At 43.7% G+C, this 19,539-nt stretch overlaps 1 protein-coding gene across 1 annotated transcript in view; it reads left to right on the top strand.

Annotated features, from left to right (window-relative positions):
• The window catches only part of LOC143410587 (rho guanine nucleotide exchange factor TIAM2-like), a gene marked incomplete at its 5' end in the record, with an annotated part of 81,616 nt that overhangs the window by 21,788 nt on the left and 40,289 nt on the right, over window positions 1-19,539 (top strand). The window contains 8 exons of the mRNA XM_076871433.2: window positions 247-432; window positions 1,043-1,189; window positions 3,477-3,548; window positions 10,553-10,714; window positions 12,435-12,539; window positions 12,774-12,852; window positions 13,183-13,275; window positions 13,780-14,043. Coding sequence (XP_076727548.2) covers window positions 247-432; window positions 1,043-1,189; window positions 3,477-3,548; window positions 10,553-10,714; window positions 12,435-12,539; window positions 12,774-12,852; window positions 13,183-13,275; window positions 13,780-14,043 — 1,108 coding nt within the window. The remainder of the gene's footprint in view (window positions 1-246; window positions 433-1,042; window positions 1,190-3,476; window positions 3,549-10,552; window positions 10,715-12,434; window positions 12,540-12,773; window positions 12,853-13,182; window positions 13,276-13,779; window positions 14,044-19,539) is intronic.

Below are 19,539 nucleotides of genomic sequence, written 5' to 3'. Positions count from 1 at the left end.
GAGTTCTCCAACAATCATGCCATCTTGGCATGGCACGGGATCGGGACCACCAGCCACCCTTGGTTTTTGGCTGCCCTGATAAGTGTATTTTGTTGGGAGCCCGGAAGTGGCGAGCAGAGAGGGCTGGTTTAAACCTCTGCAACTCCAGCTGAAACTAATTTTTCCTTGACGTTTGATTGCATTTTCTACTTGGTCCATGCAAACTCCTAAGTTTTATTCAAGTTCCCTCTGCTTTTGCTGTTTAAGATCCAACAGTGGGAGCAGAATCTGGAGAAATTTCACACGGACCTATTCAGGATGCACTGCTACCTGGCCAGCTTACAAGGCGGGGAGTTACCGAACCCCAAGAGTCTCCTCGCAGTCGCCAGCCGTCCCTCCAAGCTGGCCCTCGGCAGGCTGGGAGTCTTATCCGTGTCTTCTTTCCATGCTCTGGTAAGTTCCTGAGGAAGGCTGTATCCACAGCCTTGGGAGAGGATCACAGTGGCTCTCCTTCTCCAGCTTGTCACCCTCAGCTCCGTGGGAAGTGAATCTAGTGTGTGATGAGGCTCATGCAAAGACCAGGGGCTGGGATGTGCAGAGGAGACTAGAGAGAGCCCAGTTTGTCTGCTGCATGTTTTAGGAACCCCACTGCTAATGGACAGTTAGTCCATATTCGTGTCCGCACCTGCCTGCCCTCAGCTCCTCTGCATGCCACTGGGCACGCGGGATCCTTGAGGAGTAGTGACAGTGGCATGAGGAAGCAAGGAGGGTTGTTCATGTCAGAGCTGCCCTGGGTTTTCTGGGTTTGCTCCTGAGGTGGCGTCTGTGTCTTGAACTGGGTCTGTGACTGTCTGTGACCCTGCTCCCCATGTGGGGAGTCTGAAAGCTCCACCTTGGCTTGTGCTGCCTGGTAGGAGAGAGCTGCATGGTGGGTGCCGTCCTAGTACGCGGGACACGCAGCAGGCCTTGACACCCGCCAGGACAGGTTTCTAGTGAGCAGAGCTTCCTTCTTCCAGGACGACTGTTAATGCTTCTCTGATTTTTCTAAACTGTTTTAAATTAGGTGTGTTCAAGAGATGACTCTGCTCTCCGGAAAAGAACCCTTTCGCTGACCCAGCGAGGGAGGAGCAAGAAGGGCATATTTTCTTCCTTAAAAGGGCTGGACACGCTGGCAAGGAGAGGGAGGGAGAAAAGAGCATCCGTGACTCAGGTGAGTCCCGGCTCAGGAGGACTCCAGCTAGACCGACCTTCCTGAAGCCCCTGTTTATTGGCCTGCGATGAACCAGAGGTGTTCATGCTCTCTTCAGGGTGAAATAAGAGTTTGTTCAGGCCAGGAATGGTGGTGCATGTCTGTAATCCCAGTGGCTTTAGAGGCAGAGGCAGGAGGATCGTGAGTTCAAAGCCAGCCTCAGCAATTTAGCAAAACGCTAAACAACTCAGTGAGACCCTGTCTCTAAATAAATACAAAATAGGGTTAAAGATGTGGCTCAGAGGTCAAATGCCCCTGAGTTCAATCCCCAGTACCCTCCCCCACAAAAAAAGAGCTGTTCAAAGCGATCCATCTTGGCACGGACTTTTGATTCCAAGGGAAGTATATACAAGTTGCTCTGAGTGCCCATGCACACCTGCGGGAACCTTGTATAGTGCTTAGGCACACGAAGAATTATCAGACAATAATCCACACTCTTCAGTGCCTTTGGTTCTAACATTTATTTTCCCATAGCCTTCATATTCAAATAAATATAGAAAGTTAATACCAATCAGAGTGACTGCAGCTAAATTCTGTTGATGGTGCTGGATTCTTTTTTCACTCAAACCTTTGAAATATGAAGAAGGAATTTTATCAGCTTGTTTTATAGAAAAGGAGACTGACACGAGGGGCAGGGCTGGGACTTACCTGCCTTGAATCCAAAACCCTAAAACACTGGACAATTGCTGCTGCTTATTTTCCCTTTAGAAGTAGTGGCTCTTTTACCATTTCACCAAGAAAAGACAGCCTGAACATTTACTCCTGGAATGTGGCCCCAAGTATAGCGAATTGTGTTCAGATCTGAAGTGTTTCCTAATGCCCATAACATAGCCTATGACAAGGAGTTTCATCGTGCGATTGGTATGTTTTAGGGTTATTATTTTTTCAAATACTGTAGAAAGATAAGTGGTGTGACGATCTGATCCTGTGAGTGGGGAGAATGTGTGCAGTGCCCTGGGGAGGAGTTCTTGGTCTTGTTTTCAGTGGGCTGCCATTCTTCTGAATATGCTTTCAGTGTCATGGGAAAGAGTGGTCACATTTCGTGGAACTTTATTTTCTAATTCATGTGTAGCTCTTTATTCAGAAGTATATAATACATTTATGAATTAAGTGAATAAAAGGACTAGTATCAACTTCTTTGACTTACCTAAGACCTTGAAACAACAAGGTCACAGAAGTTGGAGGGAGTGGATTAGCTGATGGAAAGATAGCAGAAACACGTGACTTCTTTTACATAGCCAAGAATATCACACTTTAAAGTCATACTTCTACTTGTATTTTAATTTACATTATGCATTGTAGTCATAAGTCATTGGCTATACTGGGCCTAGGTTTTCTCTCCCACCACCATATTTTTTTTTTATTGGTGCATTATAGTTGCACATAATGCTGGGACTTATGGTCACAAATTCGTACTCTCACACTGGGCCTGTGTTTCCTGAGCTGAACTTCTGAGATGTTTAAATAATGTCTTTAAGGCCAGTCATGATTTTATTCGAGATGATCAATTTTGGGTCATTAAAATGGATAGCTTGCTTGTTTTTCTTAGTTGTAGATGTTTAGCTAATTACAAATGAGCTTAAAATGGTCTTTACCCCAGCATATATGGTAAATGTTCCCAACAAAAGGTTTGTTGATGGACAAAAAAGCATTTGGTTGAACATACGTTTTTGTATTAAAAAAAAAAAAAAGATGACACCAACTATATTATTAGTATTTATATAATTGAATCAAGTTGATTTAGTAGATTTTATTAAATGTTTACATGATCTTTAATGCTAGTTATCTACAAAATTTAGAAGGAAATTTGGAAACTTAAATGATTCGCAGTCTGTCTATCCAAACACAGTCACTTTTAACATTTAGCTGTTTTCTTTCAAAATTTATTCTGCATGCATTAAAAGAAAGGATAAGCTTGATTCTGGAGCCTTTGCCAACTCTGAGCTCTGTTCCATCTCTTCAAAAATGTGAACTTGTCAAAAGTGACATCAAAAAGATTCAGAATGACTTGAATAATACATGACATCATAGAAAAGTAAAATACATGACTAGGAAGAAAGAAAGCAACTTTTTTTCTTCAAAGTTAGACCTTCAATTGGGTTACAATATTAGACATTACAAATTGAGAAATGAAGATCTTACGTTACACAACTTTAATTTTTAAACACTGTAAAAGGGTGGATGCCATATGAACTTCTCAGAGCCATTTTTCTTTTCTCTCTCTCTTTCTTTTACCCCTGTCTGTCAGATATTTGATTCGAATAGCAGCCATGGATTTTCTGGAACCCAGCTACCTCAGAGCTCCACCAACTCCAGCGAGGTAAAGTCTGCTCCAGGCAGCCAGCTTGATTTGTATCAGTGACACAGATGCTCTGGGAAGCAGGGAATGCTGGCTCAGCATTCTACTTTCAGCAGATTCATCAGAATCTCTATGTGAATCTGTTGAAAATAAAGTTAGAATCGAAATGGTCCCTACTAGGTAGACTAAGATGGGTCCTGAATGCCAAGTCTTTGGGGAGGTAAACTCGTGCCAGCACCATCCTCGAATTAGTGGCACAACTCAACTAAGGTCCTAAGAGCCTCTTCAGTGGGGCTTCTCTCTTCCTCACCTGAAGTTGAGTGAACCCCAAACTGCGTTTTCCTCTCCTCGTTCCTGGAGGTCTTCCTGCCGTACATTCGGTGCTGTGGGTGTCTCCAGGTGCCCCCTGCAAAGCCCAGGAGACTCTCTTCCCAGGCTCCAGATGCGCTTCTTACCCAAAACTCCTCAGCTGTGTCCAAATGACATTCTGAAGTGGGGTGAAGTACTCGGGCCTCTTCTTTGGTGCCTTTTTAAAACCCACACCTTCCCCTAGAAGCTGGTGCATGTTATGGATCTGTTTCTCTGACCTCCCCCTCACCAAAGCATTTTGTCTTTAGTGTTATTTCTAAAGAAGCTCTGAGCTGTTTGTTGGAATTGAAAAGCTAATGATGATAGGCTTAGACAAACTGAATATACCTTTGCAGAAGCAGGCAGCCTTCTTTAGTGAGTTAATAGGGATAATTCAGTGAATTGGGAATTTAATTAGGAAAAAAATAGAGGAAAGTCGAGTGTTAGACACTGTGACTAGACAGGGGAAGGGGAGTGAGGAGGAACCCTTGGGTCATCCTAACATATGATGGAGCAGCGTAGATGGCCGTATTCTGCGTGCACGTAAGGCTGACTCTGAGCTGTTTTGGCCATCATGCTGCTGAGACAGCTCCAGGTGACAGCTCGGCCTGCAGAGTCCTGCTTCCCGGAGAGTGAGCTTAAGATGGGTCAGGAGAGCCTCTGCTGGGTGCCTTGCTCCCCATCACCTTAGGGACAGGGCTGCCAATAGACAGGTTATGCAACGGAGCGTCCTGTACCAGGAAGCTGGGCCTCCGAAGTGGCTCCTGGTCTGTGTTCTCCTTTTGCTAGATTTAACCGACCATGGGGAACGAGTACCTCCTTTTCTAGAAGTCATGATGAGTGGTCAGAAGTCAGACCTTTCATGATGAATGGCCTCCCTTCCCAGCCCCTTGGGTTCTGTGCATCTGCAGAGGCTGTTCAGTCGGCATCCGTCTCGCTCCATCCTCCAGGGACAGGACTGTCCTCCAGGGACAGGACTCTGCTGCGGTTGATGCATCCCCATTATTTCCTGGTTCTTACTCTGCCTTTTCCTATTGGCTGCCCTGTTGGGCGTATGCGTCCAGGATACCTGGTAACCAGGACCCTTGGTCTGGAGAGTTTGTGTATATTCCTTTCTTAGGTATATATTCTAAGTCAGTAACACACTGCCAAGGGTATAGCACTAGCTTATGAAAGTCTGCTAATTGTGTTAGGTGCAGTCCTCTAATGGCTGAGAAGTGTTTGCTCTCTGAGAAAAGCCCATCATTTTAGGGTCATATCTCTTCCAACATCAATAACAATTTAAAATTCTTACTTTAAAAGTTAAAGAGATTATATCTCAGGCACTCTTACCCCTCGTAGGCACACTGGGCTGGGAGTCATGATGAGTCTTTCTTTCACCTTTGATTTTAATAAAATCCTTGCTTATTTGCTTAAAGAATAAAAGAAATTATATCTTAAAACATTTTCTGTTATCTGAACTTATGGTGGATTTTGACAGTCAAATTTGCTAAAATAGTGGTGAAATTCAGTTTTGTGCTTATTTAAATCAAGCTCAACTTTACCAACCCATCTTGTGATTTAATTGACAGACCTTACCAAAGCACCAGGGGTGAGAGAAAACCATTGCTGCATCCGTTTTTTTAAGCGTGTATATTCAGCGATCCCTGTTTATTTTAACTATGCATCACTTCCAGTATAGGGATAATCAAAGACGGTCCTTTTGTGGGCAGGACTGTTTTAGTGGTGCATCTGGTGAGTCTGTTCTTTCTGTGCTGCCTGCAGCACTGAGCTAACTAGGTCTGAATCGAATTGCAGCTAAAACTAAGGGCGTACGTAAAAAAAAAAAAAAAAAAAAAAAAAAAAAAGTCTTTGGGACTCAAAATTCTTCCTGTAGCTGGCCAAGGAGTTAATATTACATTTCACTGCTTTTCCTCTGCTAATCACTCTTGGAGACTATTTATAACCAGCACAAACCATCTATTTTTATACAGTAAGTACAATATGTCCATTTGAGTAACACAGAAAGGCCATTGTGAGGGAGGGGCCGCGCGCAGTTTTAAACACTCTAATTGGTGCTTCCCGTCCTGTTCAGCACTTAGTCACCCTAATCCAAAGTCTGTTAGGGCTGGAATAAAGCCAGTCTCATTGGAGCATTTTTAAAATGACACCTTGGCCAGCCAAAAATGAGAGCCTTTTGGTCTCCTCCTTGATGAGTAAGGAGGAGCCTCCTGCAGTGTGGCAGGCAGAGTTTGTCATGGAGATTGTGACAACAACCCCCCACCAGGCTCCGAGGGTCATCTGCCTCAGAAGCTGCATCCCAGACATCCTGCCAGCCTCTGGCCTTGGCCCTCTCTCCTGGAAAACTGGCCGGGGTGTCCCAACTTTATGGCAGCTAGTGAATGAAGTATTGTTGTATTAGTTATTAGCTCCTAACTAGATGGGTGTGGGGGGACCTAATGTTGGTTTGTTAAGTGGAAAATGTGAATTAAGAACTGACTCCTGACCGCAGGATATGCTGTTTAAATAGGGAGCTCGTCTGGAGCCCTGCCCGGCCACAGACAGATGTGTATGGTCCCTGGGACGTGTGTACGCATGTATGTACAGCTGGCCATCCGGGGCTTTGTCTCCCTTCCTTCCAAATGATGCTCCGGCACCAGCCCAAGAAGGAAGTAAACAGTGGGCCTCTGTGACACTTCACTGCTAAGGACACCCAGAGCACATACCTCCTTTTGTGCCTGCTCCTCATCTCACTTGCTAATAGACTTTCCTTTTATCGGCAACTGTGGCGGTGCCGGCCCATTTGTGACAGCCAGATTGTGACTTTGCTACTCGCTCCCCTCCCGTGATCCAAGTAGTAATTACAAGCCATTTGATCCAAAAGCATCTGCTGTGAGAACACACGGGTTTCCATACTGAGCAGAAGGAATCTGACGTGTGGTTTCAGGACCATTCAAGTAATAATAATAAGAGACGTCGCCCTGCAAGGAGGGAGCAGCAGATTTGCAAGTGTTAACTGGTCAGTGTGTTGTGGCTGCAGATTGGCTGCAGATCGCTCTGCTCCCAGGTCATGATGGCCAGGGGAGCTGGATTGCAAGGTGCTCTAGGCGTCTGTGGCCCCACTCTCCTGAGTTGCCTGGATTTTTTTTTTTTTTAAAGGGGATGACTACCCGCAGTTCTGACGTGGCCATCCTTGAACTGCCATTTCATTTAAAAATGGTTATGGGTAGAACAACCTAGTGCCCCCGTCCACGCTGCCCTTCTGAAAGTCTTCAGAGTGCGTCTTTCAAACACCATTCTTCTGTCTCCCTGTGAGGCTGGTGTTTTTAATCTCGTAAAGGTAAAGAAACAGAAGTGCAGAGACGAGGTGACCAGGCTAGCCAGGCCTAGCCAGGCTGGTCCTGAACCAGATTGTCTTCCTGTTCGTGTATCTTTGCCACCTTCATCCGTATTCTCCAGGGACTGGAAACAGTTGGAAGTTTTTAATGGGACACAGGGAGGTGTCGGAGCAGGAGGTGGTGTGGATAGGCAGCAATCTTGACAGGTAGCCACTGGGGGGATTCTGGGTGAGTGGTTAAAAAGATTTAATGTAGTACCTTTGCAAAGGATATGTTGGGAAAAGAATTTTCCAGATGGAAACAAGTTTTTGTTTGTTTTCAAGATTCTCTATTCCTTTTATGAAAAGAATGTCAGAATATTTATCTGGCTTATTGAAACTAAAGCATGTGTATTTTTAGCTTAGATAGCATTGACCTTTCTCAAGGGAATCCATCCAGCTTTCTCTCCAAAGGGGAAAGCTCTCAACAACCTAGAAGATCTGTAATCATCAAGTAGGTTGTTTTCTAGTTCTAATTAATTAATTCCACATTCTTGAAGCTTTCTTTGAATAAACAGGTTTTATTTATTTATTATTTTTTGTGTACCAGGGGATTGAACCCAGGGTGCTTAACCACTGAACAACATCCCTAGCCCTTTTCATTTTTTATTTTGAGAAAAGTTCTCACTACACTGCTTAGGGCCTTGCTAAATTGCTGAGGCTGGCCTCGAACTTGTGATCCTCCTGCCTCAGCCTCCTGAGTCCTGGGAATTACAGACATGCACCACCACACTGGCGGATTTTTTTTTTTTTTTTTTTTTTTTTTAGTGTCAGTGAAACTTTATTTTTATTATATGCGGTGCTGAGAAACGAATCCAGGCAAGTGCTCTACCACTGAGTTATCACCTCAGCCCACACCCAGCAGTTTTTACTTTTTTTTTGTATTACATGCATTTGTGGGGTGTGTGTGTGTGTGTGTGTGTGTGTGTGTATGTGTGTGTCAGCAAAAATCTCATCTAATTTTTCTCTGTCGGGTCTATTGAGAAGGTGTGAACTTTGATGGCCTTGGCTTTGATGGACATCTTCTATTATTCACTAGAGCTTAGTTAACAGTATAGACTCAAGAAATGAAGCCTCAGAGTAGTACCAATTTTTAAATTTGGTAAAAAGCCAAATTTAAAAATAATTGAATAGGACTTATCTCTTGTCTTTCCTTCTATTTCTCTATTTACCTTTGTACTTTTCTTTCATTCAATATTTCTTCTCTTTCATAATCTGTTGATTTGTTCTCTTTAAATTTGGAAGTGTTAAGGACCTGACATTACAAAAAACAGCCTTAAATCGTATTTGGCCAATAGATGACCTTCACCTTCCAAGCCTGTGTAGGGTGCAAATTTCTAGTTGCATCCAACCCAGCACCCATGGGCTGGGCACCCTGTGAGCTGCCGTGTTGTGGGTATAGTGCACCATGGTAAGGGCTGATGGAGGCTAGGGATGAGGAGGTCAAAACCCGTGCTGTCATTCCTCTGACCACCCCAGGTGGAAGGACCTGCAGCTGACCATCGTGTGAGCTGGACTTTGCAGAACACACATTATGCCAGGAATAGGCAAGTGGGCTCATCTAGAGGAGTGGAATTAGGGATAGGTGGGGCAGAGGAAGGGGTGGCATTGAAAAGGGTTGGAGGACATGTGTGATTTCAGCGCCGAAGCTGTGAGGTGGGCAAGGAAATTGAAAGGGGCATGGATCTGTAGCTACTCCTATGGCGGATGGCAGGGGATGGGGCCACAGGGCAGCAAGGCATGGCTGTGGATTTATATTTCTCAAGTTTCTCCTCTACCTGTTAACCTCAGTCACATTTTTTCCTGTTCTGATCTGAAAGTGCAGCATGAAGTCACCCAGCACAGTAATTGGTCTTTGGTGGTTTCTTACTCCACAGCGCCCTCTGCTGGGGTTTTAGTTTGAGTCGCAACAGTAGTTTAAGAGGTGGGGCTTGCAGGGCTGCTGCCCAGGCACCTGGTTGAATCACTGCCCACGTAGAGGTCCCTGGAAAAGCTTGTGGTTGGTGTGAGCCTGGACCCTTCAGGAGATGGTGGTGTCCTGGCTGGTTCCTGGCATCCTTGGCTCCAGGCATCTGCTCCTTTGTCTCTGTTCCTTCATGTTGGCACACGAGGGGACAATCATTCTGGCTGTGATCATCCTTCCAGGAAAATGTGATGAAAGTGATGGATTCGTGACAGATCCAAAAGTGTCATGTCAGAGTTGATCACCACATTTTCAAAAAGACGACTCAGAAAGATGGATTCTTCCCTGGCTCTGCCCAAACCTGTTCTTTTGAACTTCTTTATTGTTTTTATTCTAGTATTTAAATCCTATGGAGGAGAATCTTTTGCTTTATATTTAAAAGATTAATGGAATTAAATGTAAAATCACCCATCCATGGTAATTTGGGGGTAGGACCAATGTGAAAACATTGACTCAATATGTGACGTTTTCTAGTATATCAGACATTTTCACCTATAAGACTTCCTTTGTTCACAGAAGTGTGTATTGTTAGTGAACAAACTCAAGTAATTATAATAATCCCCTTTGACAGAATAGGAGCTGAGGCTTAGCCACTTAAATGGCTTGCCCTAGGCTGCTCTTTGCTGCCTAAGTGATAGAGTCTGTTACTTTTGATCACAATGAAAATACAAGAACCTAGCCTGAGAAAAACATTTCTGAATTGCTTAATAAATGTTAACTCTTCTTTAATAAACCATAGAACACATTAGCATGAAATTATCCAATGACTGTGATGATGAAATTTAGGAAAGTAAGCCATTTGGAAAAGCCTCCTAAAGATGGTATTTGGGGGTGATTTCCAGAGTGCCTACCCAGAAAACAGCTGAAAGACTTCTCCTGGACTTGGGTTAGTTTTTAAAAAGCAATTAGAAACTCGAGGAAACTTGTGCTTGGATTAAGTGAAGTGCACTTCAGCCTTGGGATGCAGGCAGAGAGCAGAGGTCGTGGATGAGGTTTGAGGAGGATCATAGTTTAGATGCAAGTTTCACAGTGGACCTTCTCCAACATAGATCTTGAGCAGTCAGACTGCACACCAGGTAGCCCTGCAGGGATTTTGGTGTTCTGTCTTGATCTGCGTGGAGAAAGGTAGAGTGGAAAGAACAGGAGTCTGCTGATCTTGCGCCCTTGCTGGGCCTCAGTCTCACCCACGGGGACCAGGGGGAAACGACTGCACTACCCAGAGGTTGTGAGAAGCCGCGACAAGAGGAGTGTGGAGGGGCTTATGATAACCACTTCATAAATCAAGGGGACAGTTTTTCAGGAGTTTCCTTCATTTGAGTGTCTAACCTGTGTGCACTTTCTTCCCATATCTCAAAACAGGTGGATGAACTTCTGCATCTCTATGGGTCAGCAGCAGATGGTGCTCCCCGCGACACCACGTGGGAAATCCAGGCTTACATTCACTTTCAGGACAATCAAGGAGTCACTGTAACCATCAAGCCAGAACACAGAGTGGAAGACATCTTGACCTTGGCATGCAAGGTAATGAATGGGTTTTACTGCACAAAGATACTTATGAATAGAATTAATTGCCACACTCCTCTCTCTCTTAATTTGGTGTAGTGTAAAAGGCTCCTACAGAGGGAGCATGTTGGCATACTAGTTGATATATTTATTTGCCTTCTTTGATCCCTTCAGCAGAACGAGTTGTTCACCTCCATGAAGAACCTGAGTATTCTATCTAAATTCTAAATACCTTTACACCTAGGATGATTCTCGTGTGTATTGCTACTTCAGTTACCTGGAGATGGTACTCTGTATGAAGGTGGTATAAATGTGAAGTGCTTTGATATTATCTTAAATCCTTTTACCTGGTTTCTCCAGACAAAATAAGTAACTCGATACCATTCACAGTTGCTTCATGGAGATTGACACAAGATGATGTTTTATTCATTATTCAAACTAGACTTTATTCCTAGTCTGAAAAGGAAGTACATGGTAAGTGTTAAAGACAGCCTGCAGCCAGATGAAATCCATTCACAAAGGAAGCTCAGAGGCTTTCAGACCACCAGGTGGCACCGTAGAGCTTAAATATCGAAGTTAAATATTGAGTGTGTGTAATGTGTGTAATGGAGAAAAAAGGCTATATGTAGAGTTGGTGACTCTGTACCACATGCAGGCAATAGATAAGGCTGATGGTTGCTTTTAGTACTCTCCTGTCATTTTGACTTGAGGCTTTAGGATTCTATATGTTTACATATGTACCCTGCAGTTTCAGAAACGTATGTGCCTTTTGTTCCAGTATGAGAGGTTTTTAATGCAGAAAAACAACAGTGGTGTTTATAGGCCTGAGTAAACTTCTCAGTGTTGAAAATGTATAGGGTGGGAGAAAGAATGTGTATTTGTACATTTTTCTTTTTTTTTTTTAAAGAGAGAGAGAGAGAATTTTTTAATATTTATTTTTTAGTTTTCGGTGGACACAACATCTTTGTTTGTATGTGGTGCTGAGGATCGAACCAGGGCCGCACGCATGCCAGGCGAGCGCTCTACCGCTTGAGCCACATCCCCAGCCCCTGTACATTTTTCTTTTGAGAAATTATGTGGTGGGAAATTCCCAATTTTGAGGTCTGTAGAACCTGAGATTATTTACATCTACTTTAGTTATGGGAAGCCACTTGAAGTTACATTCAACCAATATATAAAGAGACAGTGTTTGCTGTAATGGTGAAGTATATTCTACCATCAGATTTGTTTTACCTTAATTTTATCATTAAACGCATGCCTTGCATTTAATGATAAAATCATTTAGAGAAAAATCATTTCCTAGAAATGATTATTTGTCTATTCCTTCTTACATAAAATTTGAGCTCTTTTATAGTTTTAAACTCAGCAAATTATATAATCTGTGTGTGTATGTGTGTGTGTGTGCACGTGCGCGCGATAGGGATCGAACCTAGGAGCACTTAACCACTAAGCCATGTCCCCAGTTCTTTTTTTTTTTTTTTTTTAATTTTGAAACAGGGTCTTGCTAAATTGCTGAGAGTCTCTCTAAGTTGCTGTTGCTGGCTTTGAATTTGCAATCCTCTTCCCTCACTTCCCAGACTGTTAGGATTGCAGGCAGGTGCCACTGTGCCTGGTTTATAGTCTTTTCTTTTTTTTTAAAAAAAAAAATCTTTGATTTTAATGGGCCTGCTGAACAATGATAAATTTGGAAAGAACACTTAATATCTGAATTCCTGTCTTTTTTTTTTTTTTTTCCTAGATGAGGCACTTGGAACCTAGTCACTATGGCCTTCAACTTCGAAAATTAGTTGATGAGAGCTTCGAGTGCTATATTCCTGCCCTGGGTGAATACATGCAAGAACAGGTGAGTGCATTAACTTTAGAAAATGGAATCTGAATCATATCTGAGGCCTTTTGGGTTTGAAAAATGTAATTTTGAGGGAAAATGACTTCAATTTTGCACATGGTTTGGAAATGTCCCTCATCTAAAGTGTAGTTTGTTGATAGCTTTCTTGTTTTGTCATGGAAAAAAAAGTCAAAAATAATCCAAGATACCATAATATCAAACCTCTGATTTTGTTGTTTCTGCCGTTTGCAGGTTTATGATGAAATAGAAGTCTTTCCACTAAACATTTATGATGTGCAGCTCACGAAGACAGGGAGTGTGTCTGACTTTGGTAAGTGCAGGGAGCTCTGTGCCACTTGGCCTTGCTGGTCCCCACCCCCCATCTTTGGACCTTGTTGTTTTATGTTCACGTTTTCAGAGAATGACAGTAGATTCTGAACTTCCTTTCTCTTTTTTACATTACTATTTACATTACTAGAATAAAATATGTCAATATTTGGGAACAAGGCCTGAGTAGTGAAAGGAATGAATATGAACATTGATGAGTAGCCACAGTAATAACACTGTGAATTTACCAGGAGACAAGCGTTCAAGGAAATACTGCCAATGGGTTGGGGAAGGGGAGGGGTGAGGTGAGTTTAACTTTTCTTTTCATTCCCAGGGTTTGCAGTCACAGCCCAGGTGGATGAGCACCAGCATCTCAGCCGGATATTTATCAGTGACATTCTCCCTGATGGCTTGGCATATGGGGGAGGTCCGTGTGGCACCATGTCTGTTCTCTCTAACTCTCAAACTGTAGAAATGTGGTCTACTTTGTGCAATTTTTTTGGTCAAAAAATGGTTTCTCCTGCAATTTTAAAGAAAATAAACTTAAGAGTTTAATTGAAAATGCATGTGTATATAGACACAGAAAGCTTGTGTGCATGCGCATGTACATTTTAAAAGAGAGCATGCATCCATGTGTACAGATGGAGGGAGAGAGTACGAGAGGCAGGCAGATGCAGATAAAGCAAACTCCATTTCCCAGGGCATTTTCCCTCAGAGCATCATCAATCAGTGGCTCTGCAAATTGTGTCATGTCAGAACTCTCCCCTCTAGTACTGTGGCTCTGAGTGGCTTCTAGCTACTGTAAGATGTGGTTCTTTCTCTGAGGAAAGCAACAGGCAAAACCATCCCTCAGGGCGCACAGTTTGAGTTTGCAGCCTTCAAGATATTTCAGTAACCTGTTTTCTTCCTGTTTCCCTATGCGGCTGCTCAGGATTGAGAAAGGGCAATGAGATCATGACCTTAAATGGGGAAGCTGTGTCTGATCTTGACCTCAAGCAGATGGAGGCCCTGTTTTCTGAGAAGAGCGTTGGACTCACTTTGATTGCCCGGCCTCTGGACACAAAAGCAACCCTGTGTACTTCCTGGTCGGACAGTGACCTGTTCTCCAGGGACCAGAAGGGTCTGCTGCCCTCTCCCAACCAGTCCCAACTGCTGGAGGAATTCCTGGACAACTTTAAAAAGAATACAGCAAATGGTGAGTCTGTGTCCGCTTCCTTCTTACTGGCTGGTATTTTTTCCTCAGGCTGATACATTGTTGCAAACTCAGATGATACAAACCTTTCAAAGAATCCTTCCTAATTTGTTAACAGAGGAACACAGATGCCAACTGGAATAGATTGTAGCAAGAGGCCATGCATTTTTGTAGTAATGGTGCTTTCCTGAAAATAGAAAGTAATTTTTTATACCTTTATTTTATTTATTTTACTAATGTGGTGCTGAGCATCAAACCCAGTGCCTCACCTGTGCTAGGCAGGGGCTCTACCACTAAACCACTACCTCAGACCCCAAATTAATAATTTTTACACAGAGTATTCTTTAAAATTGCAGACTCTTTAAACTCACCCACGATATTTAGTACCACAGTTGCCCGTGATGGAAGGCAGGTGAAGGCCTGCATAAAAGCTGAGGTTGAGGGCTTTTCCTTACTCTTTTGGGTCTAGGGCAGGCCCCTGTTGAGCACTATACTGGCTCTTGTAGCAGCCAACGTGGTTCATTTCTTGTCAGGTGCTTTCTCAGTAAGCAGGAAACTTTCAACATAGGCTGTGAATTTCAAAACTTTGTGAAGGCCTAAAACTGAAAAATTTGATGCCAGTGTATTTTTCTCAAGGTAAAATTTTCATCTGAGGAAATCATCCCAAAGCTTAAATTTCTGAAGTTATTGCTCATGCATATTGCCGATGCTGCGATTTAATGGATTAGAGGCTCCAACTATTTGGGAACATGAGAGGTAGCATTCTGTGTCCCTGAGGTCAAGCTTCAGAGGAGCCCAAGACAGGTTCCTCATCCTGGGAACACAATACTTAACTAAAATGACAATGTATTTCAATCGAAGCCTTTGCATGATTACCAAAAGTGAATGAAAAACCCCAAAGAAAAGGATGGATGTACTTATAAAGCAAGTTTATTAGGTCACTTTTGGAATTAAAAAAATCAAATTGTAAGATTTGTGATTCAATAAGATACCTAATGCTTTCTCCTCCTCTCTTGTGGTTTTCTTCCCATTTAAAATGCTATTAAATTGACTATTGGGATATAAAAGGGAGCATCATAAAACAAAAAGTTATGATGGAACTCATTAATTACGTGCCATATTAGGCCATCGCTCAACCTGCTGGCTGCTGTCACAAGCCTGAGTGTTCCACATAATCTGTGCATGTGTCGCTTTGCTGGATTCATTACTCTTGAGAGATGTGTGCACTTCCTGTGTTAAGGTATAACAATACCTTATAACAATTGCGTTTTATCACAATAAGGAATCACTGAAGAGTCTATTATACTTTTGATACTTTCATAAGTGAATTCCTATAGAAAGCAGCAAAAGGGTCAAATTCACCTTTTTTTAAAACAAAAATAGAATGAAGCAGGTGAGGTAGGCTTGTCTACCACTTTCTGCAAGGAAACAGGATGGAAAGGTTGTCCTGGGTATGTCAGATGGCCGCTCTAGTCCTCGTCCTAAGAGCCCTTCTGGTGGTCTAGACTTTGGTAACTTCCCCGAGGAGCTGTGAGTACAAGTCACTTGGCTAGCCAGCCGCAGCGGGGCTTGTCCACGGCTGGCCTTACCGCTGGTGCCCGTCTACATGGCTGCAGCACCCACATGTGCAGATTTCTTCCCTGGACAGGGCTTCCCCACCAGCCAGGGAGAGCTACTAGCCCCTTCCTTCCTGGTTCCCTGGTGGGACTGTGTTCCTTGGAGGGTGACAGCATCCCAGGCAGTGTGCCATCCCTTCTGCCCTAGGTGGTGGTGTTTGTCCCCTTTCCTGAGCTCCAGGTGACTGTTCCATAGTAATGTGCTTGTGTTGGAAAGGAAACAGCCACAGGGGCCAGCTTCTCCACACACTTTGCAAATGTGATTATTTTTCTTTCTTTTTGGGATAGTTATGTCACTTGGGAAGGAAGTTAACTGCCTGTGAATGGACACTTCAGAAGGAAACCTATTCATTCTGAAGGTAGCAGGGTGGGTGTAAAATATGGGGTGGGCAGGTAAGAAATTGAAAGAGAAAAGAAAGAGCAAACTTCTCATTTGTACATAACATCTCTGCGTTAAAAGAAGCCTGCGTTTGTGGCATTTCTGAGAGAGGCTGTGAGGACAAATGTGCAGGCCCAGTGAGAGTGGGATTTGAGTCTGGTTTGGGGGGGCCTGGTGGGGGGTGCTACCCCTCTTCCCCCTCCCTTGCAGAGGCTCCATGCTGTTCTTCGAGTGGCCCCTGGGGGGCGCCGCGGTGCACACAGAGATGCCTCACACTGTTCATGGGCTTCTGCCAGTTTCTCTCTGCTGCTCTGGGGACCACCTGCCACATAAACACCTATAACCACCCCTTGTCTGAAATCCTGATTCTCCCGCTTCCCTTGCCTTTGCAGCTTAACATTTTATTGAAACTTACTTTGATTTGCTTTTGCAGTGAAGCAGAAAACGGTAATCCTGTTTTCTTTCTTAAAAAAAAAAATTAAATTGGCTCAGATAAAAACGTAAATGCCTTTGAAAACCAGTTATTAACACAATTCTGGTTTATACATAGCAGTGGTCATTTCTAGATGGTGTCTGGGTACTTGGGAAGAGGGAAGGACAGCTTTAGAATATCAGAAGATGGAGGAGGAAGAAAACATTAACTGGTTGTTTGGTCATATTTGGAATATTTACTGACCTCCTCCCTATTGAGTGTTTGAATGTGTGAGGTCCTGGGGAAAAGCTACATGGAGCTTAGGGCTTTTGGTCTATTTTGGGGTTTGGTCAGATATCCAGACATTTATGTTGGTTAACCTTAGTCACTTGATAAGGTTTGAGTAGAGGGGGGAAAATTATCTGTCTCTATCTGTGTCTAAAAGAAGTGTTAGTCACAGTGACATGAGAGCCAGGGAAGTGGCTGTGGGTTGCTGTTTAGGCTCTGTGTTTTTTTTTTTTGTTGTTGTTGTTGTTGTTTTGTTTTTTAAGAAAAGATGGGTTCTACTGGTATTGAAGGCTGCTTGATCTGTATGTATAACATTCAGGGAAATGGGTCTCAAACTCCACCGTGAATGAGACTTGCTTGATGGGTTCTACTATGAGAGCGCCTCCTTCAGGTGATTTGGATCAGTGCAGGCTCCACTTTTAGCCAACCAGGGTGGCCCCCCAATGGCCACACCTGTCAGTGTGTGCACTCACACTGCCTCATGGCCAGTAGTCTACAGGAGGCAAGCCTGGACCTAAGCAGCCCCTCTCTTTGAGTTCTTAAAAATGGAAGGAGATTATAGCAAAAGGTAACCGTTGTGCTCAGGTGGGGTGTTCTCTCGGTTAGGAAATATGTGCCTCAAACTGCCACCCCTGTCCTCTGTAGTGGTCAGAAAGCAGCAAGTGGACTGGTTAACTCGCCTCACTTGCTCCTCAGCCCTTGCTCAGGAGACTGTTCTGTTCAGTAAGTGAATCCACAAAGAAGCAGAGGATTCCTAGTCATCAGCTTCCCTTCCTGACGTCCTTCACTGACCAGATTCTGAGAACTGACCTGTGTTCCATAGGAAGTTCCTTTGCCCCCTAAGAAGTGAATGGCTCTTTGATTTTTGCCTTTAATTCCTGTTCTGATATTCATAGGAAGAGGGAATGTCCATGAGCTGTATTTTGACTTGAGCTGAAATATCACCTGTAAAGACTTTTTATAGGGAGAACTAATTTCACCACTGGAATTCCCCAGAGGGAATTTTAGTTATTTTAGTGCCAACAAGGCCATCATTGATGGGACCGGGTGTTCCAGGCCTGTTTATACTGGATTCCTGTTCATGAGCTTTTATGAGTTATGCATGAAAATCCCTTTTCTAGTGTTTGCCATCCTTTGAACAATTCCAGCAGCATTTAGGGAAGTCTCATTGGACACAGAGTTCCTGAACAAGGTCCTTATGCCAACACTGGACTCGTGGCTTTGACGCATGCTCTTGATGCCTTGGTGTAGTGTGGGGGTGTGTTTACCGGGAGATGAAATGGGAAAGGCCAGTGCAGACCCAACGAATGTTTCCCCGGTGGTGAAGGTTCCTCTCGAGCCCCAGGCTCCCTTTGAACCTCTCTTTTTGAGAAGAAGCCACTTAGACATGAGTTTGCTCTCCTGGATGCATTGCTCCTGGGGATGTGTGTGACCACGGTACAGCTTTTCACCAGGGGAAAGTCTTACAGAGCTGGCTGTGATGGGGCCAGGCCACTCTATTCCCGTTTGTGAGACTGAGGGCATTTTGTTTAGGATGACTAATAGGCATTTAGCTTGGAGAACACACTGTTTGTGTGTAAAACCGCAATTACTGAGTCTGTCTGGCTAACACCCTCGACTCCAAGATATAAAAACATATTAGTGTTCCTAAAGAAAGGAGATGCATTTTTAAATTTTTTTTTTTTTTTTTTTTAAAGCTGATTGGGAAATATCGGTTTTGTCAGGACTTGGAACTTTGGTCTCAGATTAAGTAGTTCCTTAGAAACATTCTGAAAGGAGATTTCAGTGCTGTGCATCACCAGAATGGAGTATGTGGCTTTATGTTAGCTGTGGAGAGAACAAAGATCCTGGGGACTCATTCCCTTGCTGAATTTTGTTTGGGAGTCTGATTCCCTTTTTCTCACTCTTGCCATTCACTCATCTGACCTTGGTATGTAAGGATGAATTCATTGTATAATCTCAAGAAACTTGCAGTTGAGTGGAAATACTTGTGAATAATAAAATACATTAAAAATCAAAACTTTTGTGGTGAAGAGAACAGGGGTCGGAGATGGGATTTGACCTTGGCATGTGAAGATGAATTAGAGAGCGGAGGAGTGCACAGTTGAGGACTGGACTTGCAGCATGAGCACCCAAAAAGAGATTTCTAGAGGGGTTGGCATTTGATCTGGGCACTGCTGATGCACAGGTTCTGTGCCCAAAGGAGGCAAGGGAGTCTCCCACGGAGCCGGTGGCCTGCACAGAGGTGGCAGGCAGAGCTCATGCGAAAAGGCGGGTCAGACTGCTGGGCAGCTTGTGGGATTTACAGCGGAGTGTGGTGCCATCTGGAAAACACCACCACCTTCCCTGCCTCTGGTGGAGTTCAGAGGACTCATCTGGTCCTTTGATGACTCTGGAGTGTGGTTTGAAAGCCTCCACCAGCCTGTCTGCTCTGTTTTCTCACACTATGGCTTCATTCCTGTGGGTCTTATTGTTTTTAATGATTGGAAGTCCCCTGTAAAACAAATTAAAAAAAAATGATTTTGGGAAAAGAGTGAATGAGTGAATGACTGTAAGTTCCCTGTAAAGCCCAAGCATGTGTCAGCATTGGGAAACCATAGATACTGATGGTCAGTCCTCACGGGTCACCTCTAGGGGTACAGCAGACACAATAATGTCCTGTGGCTTGCACTGGGATGGCTGGTAGATACCCCTCAGCAAGGAGGGTGGGGCAGTGCTGTGGCCAGGGCAGAAGCTGCCCAGAGTTTGCCAGCATTTTTAGTAAAAGCCAGCTTTGTGTTCTTTCTCTGACCATTAAGTGCAAA

The sequence above is a fragment of the Callospermophilus lateralis genome, chromosome 11, assembly GCF_048772815.1.
Source record: "Callospermophilus lateralis isolate mCalLat2 chromosome 11, mCalLat2.hap1, whole genome shotgun sequence".
In the NCBI taxonomy this organism is placed as follows: Eukaryota; Metazoa; Chordata; class Mammalia; order Rodentia; family Sciuridae; genus Callospermophilus; species Callospermophilus lateralis.
The sequence above is the reverse complement of the archived record's forward strand: the minus strand, read 5'-3'. Positions and strand labels throughout refer to the sequence as shown.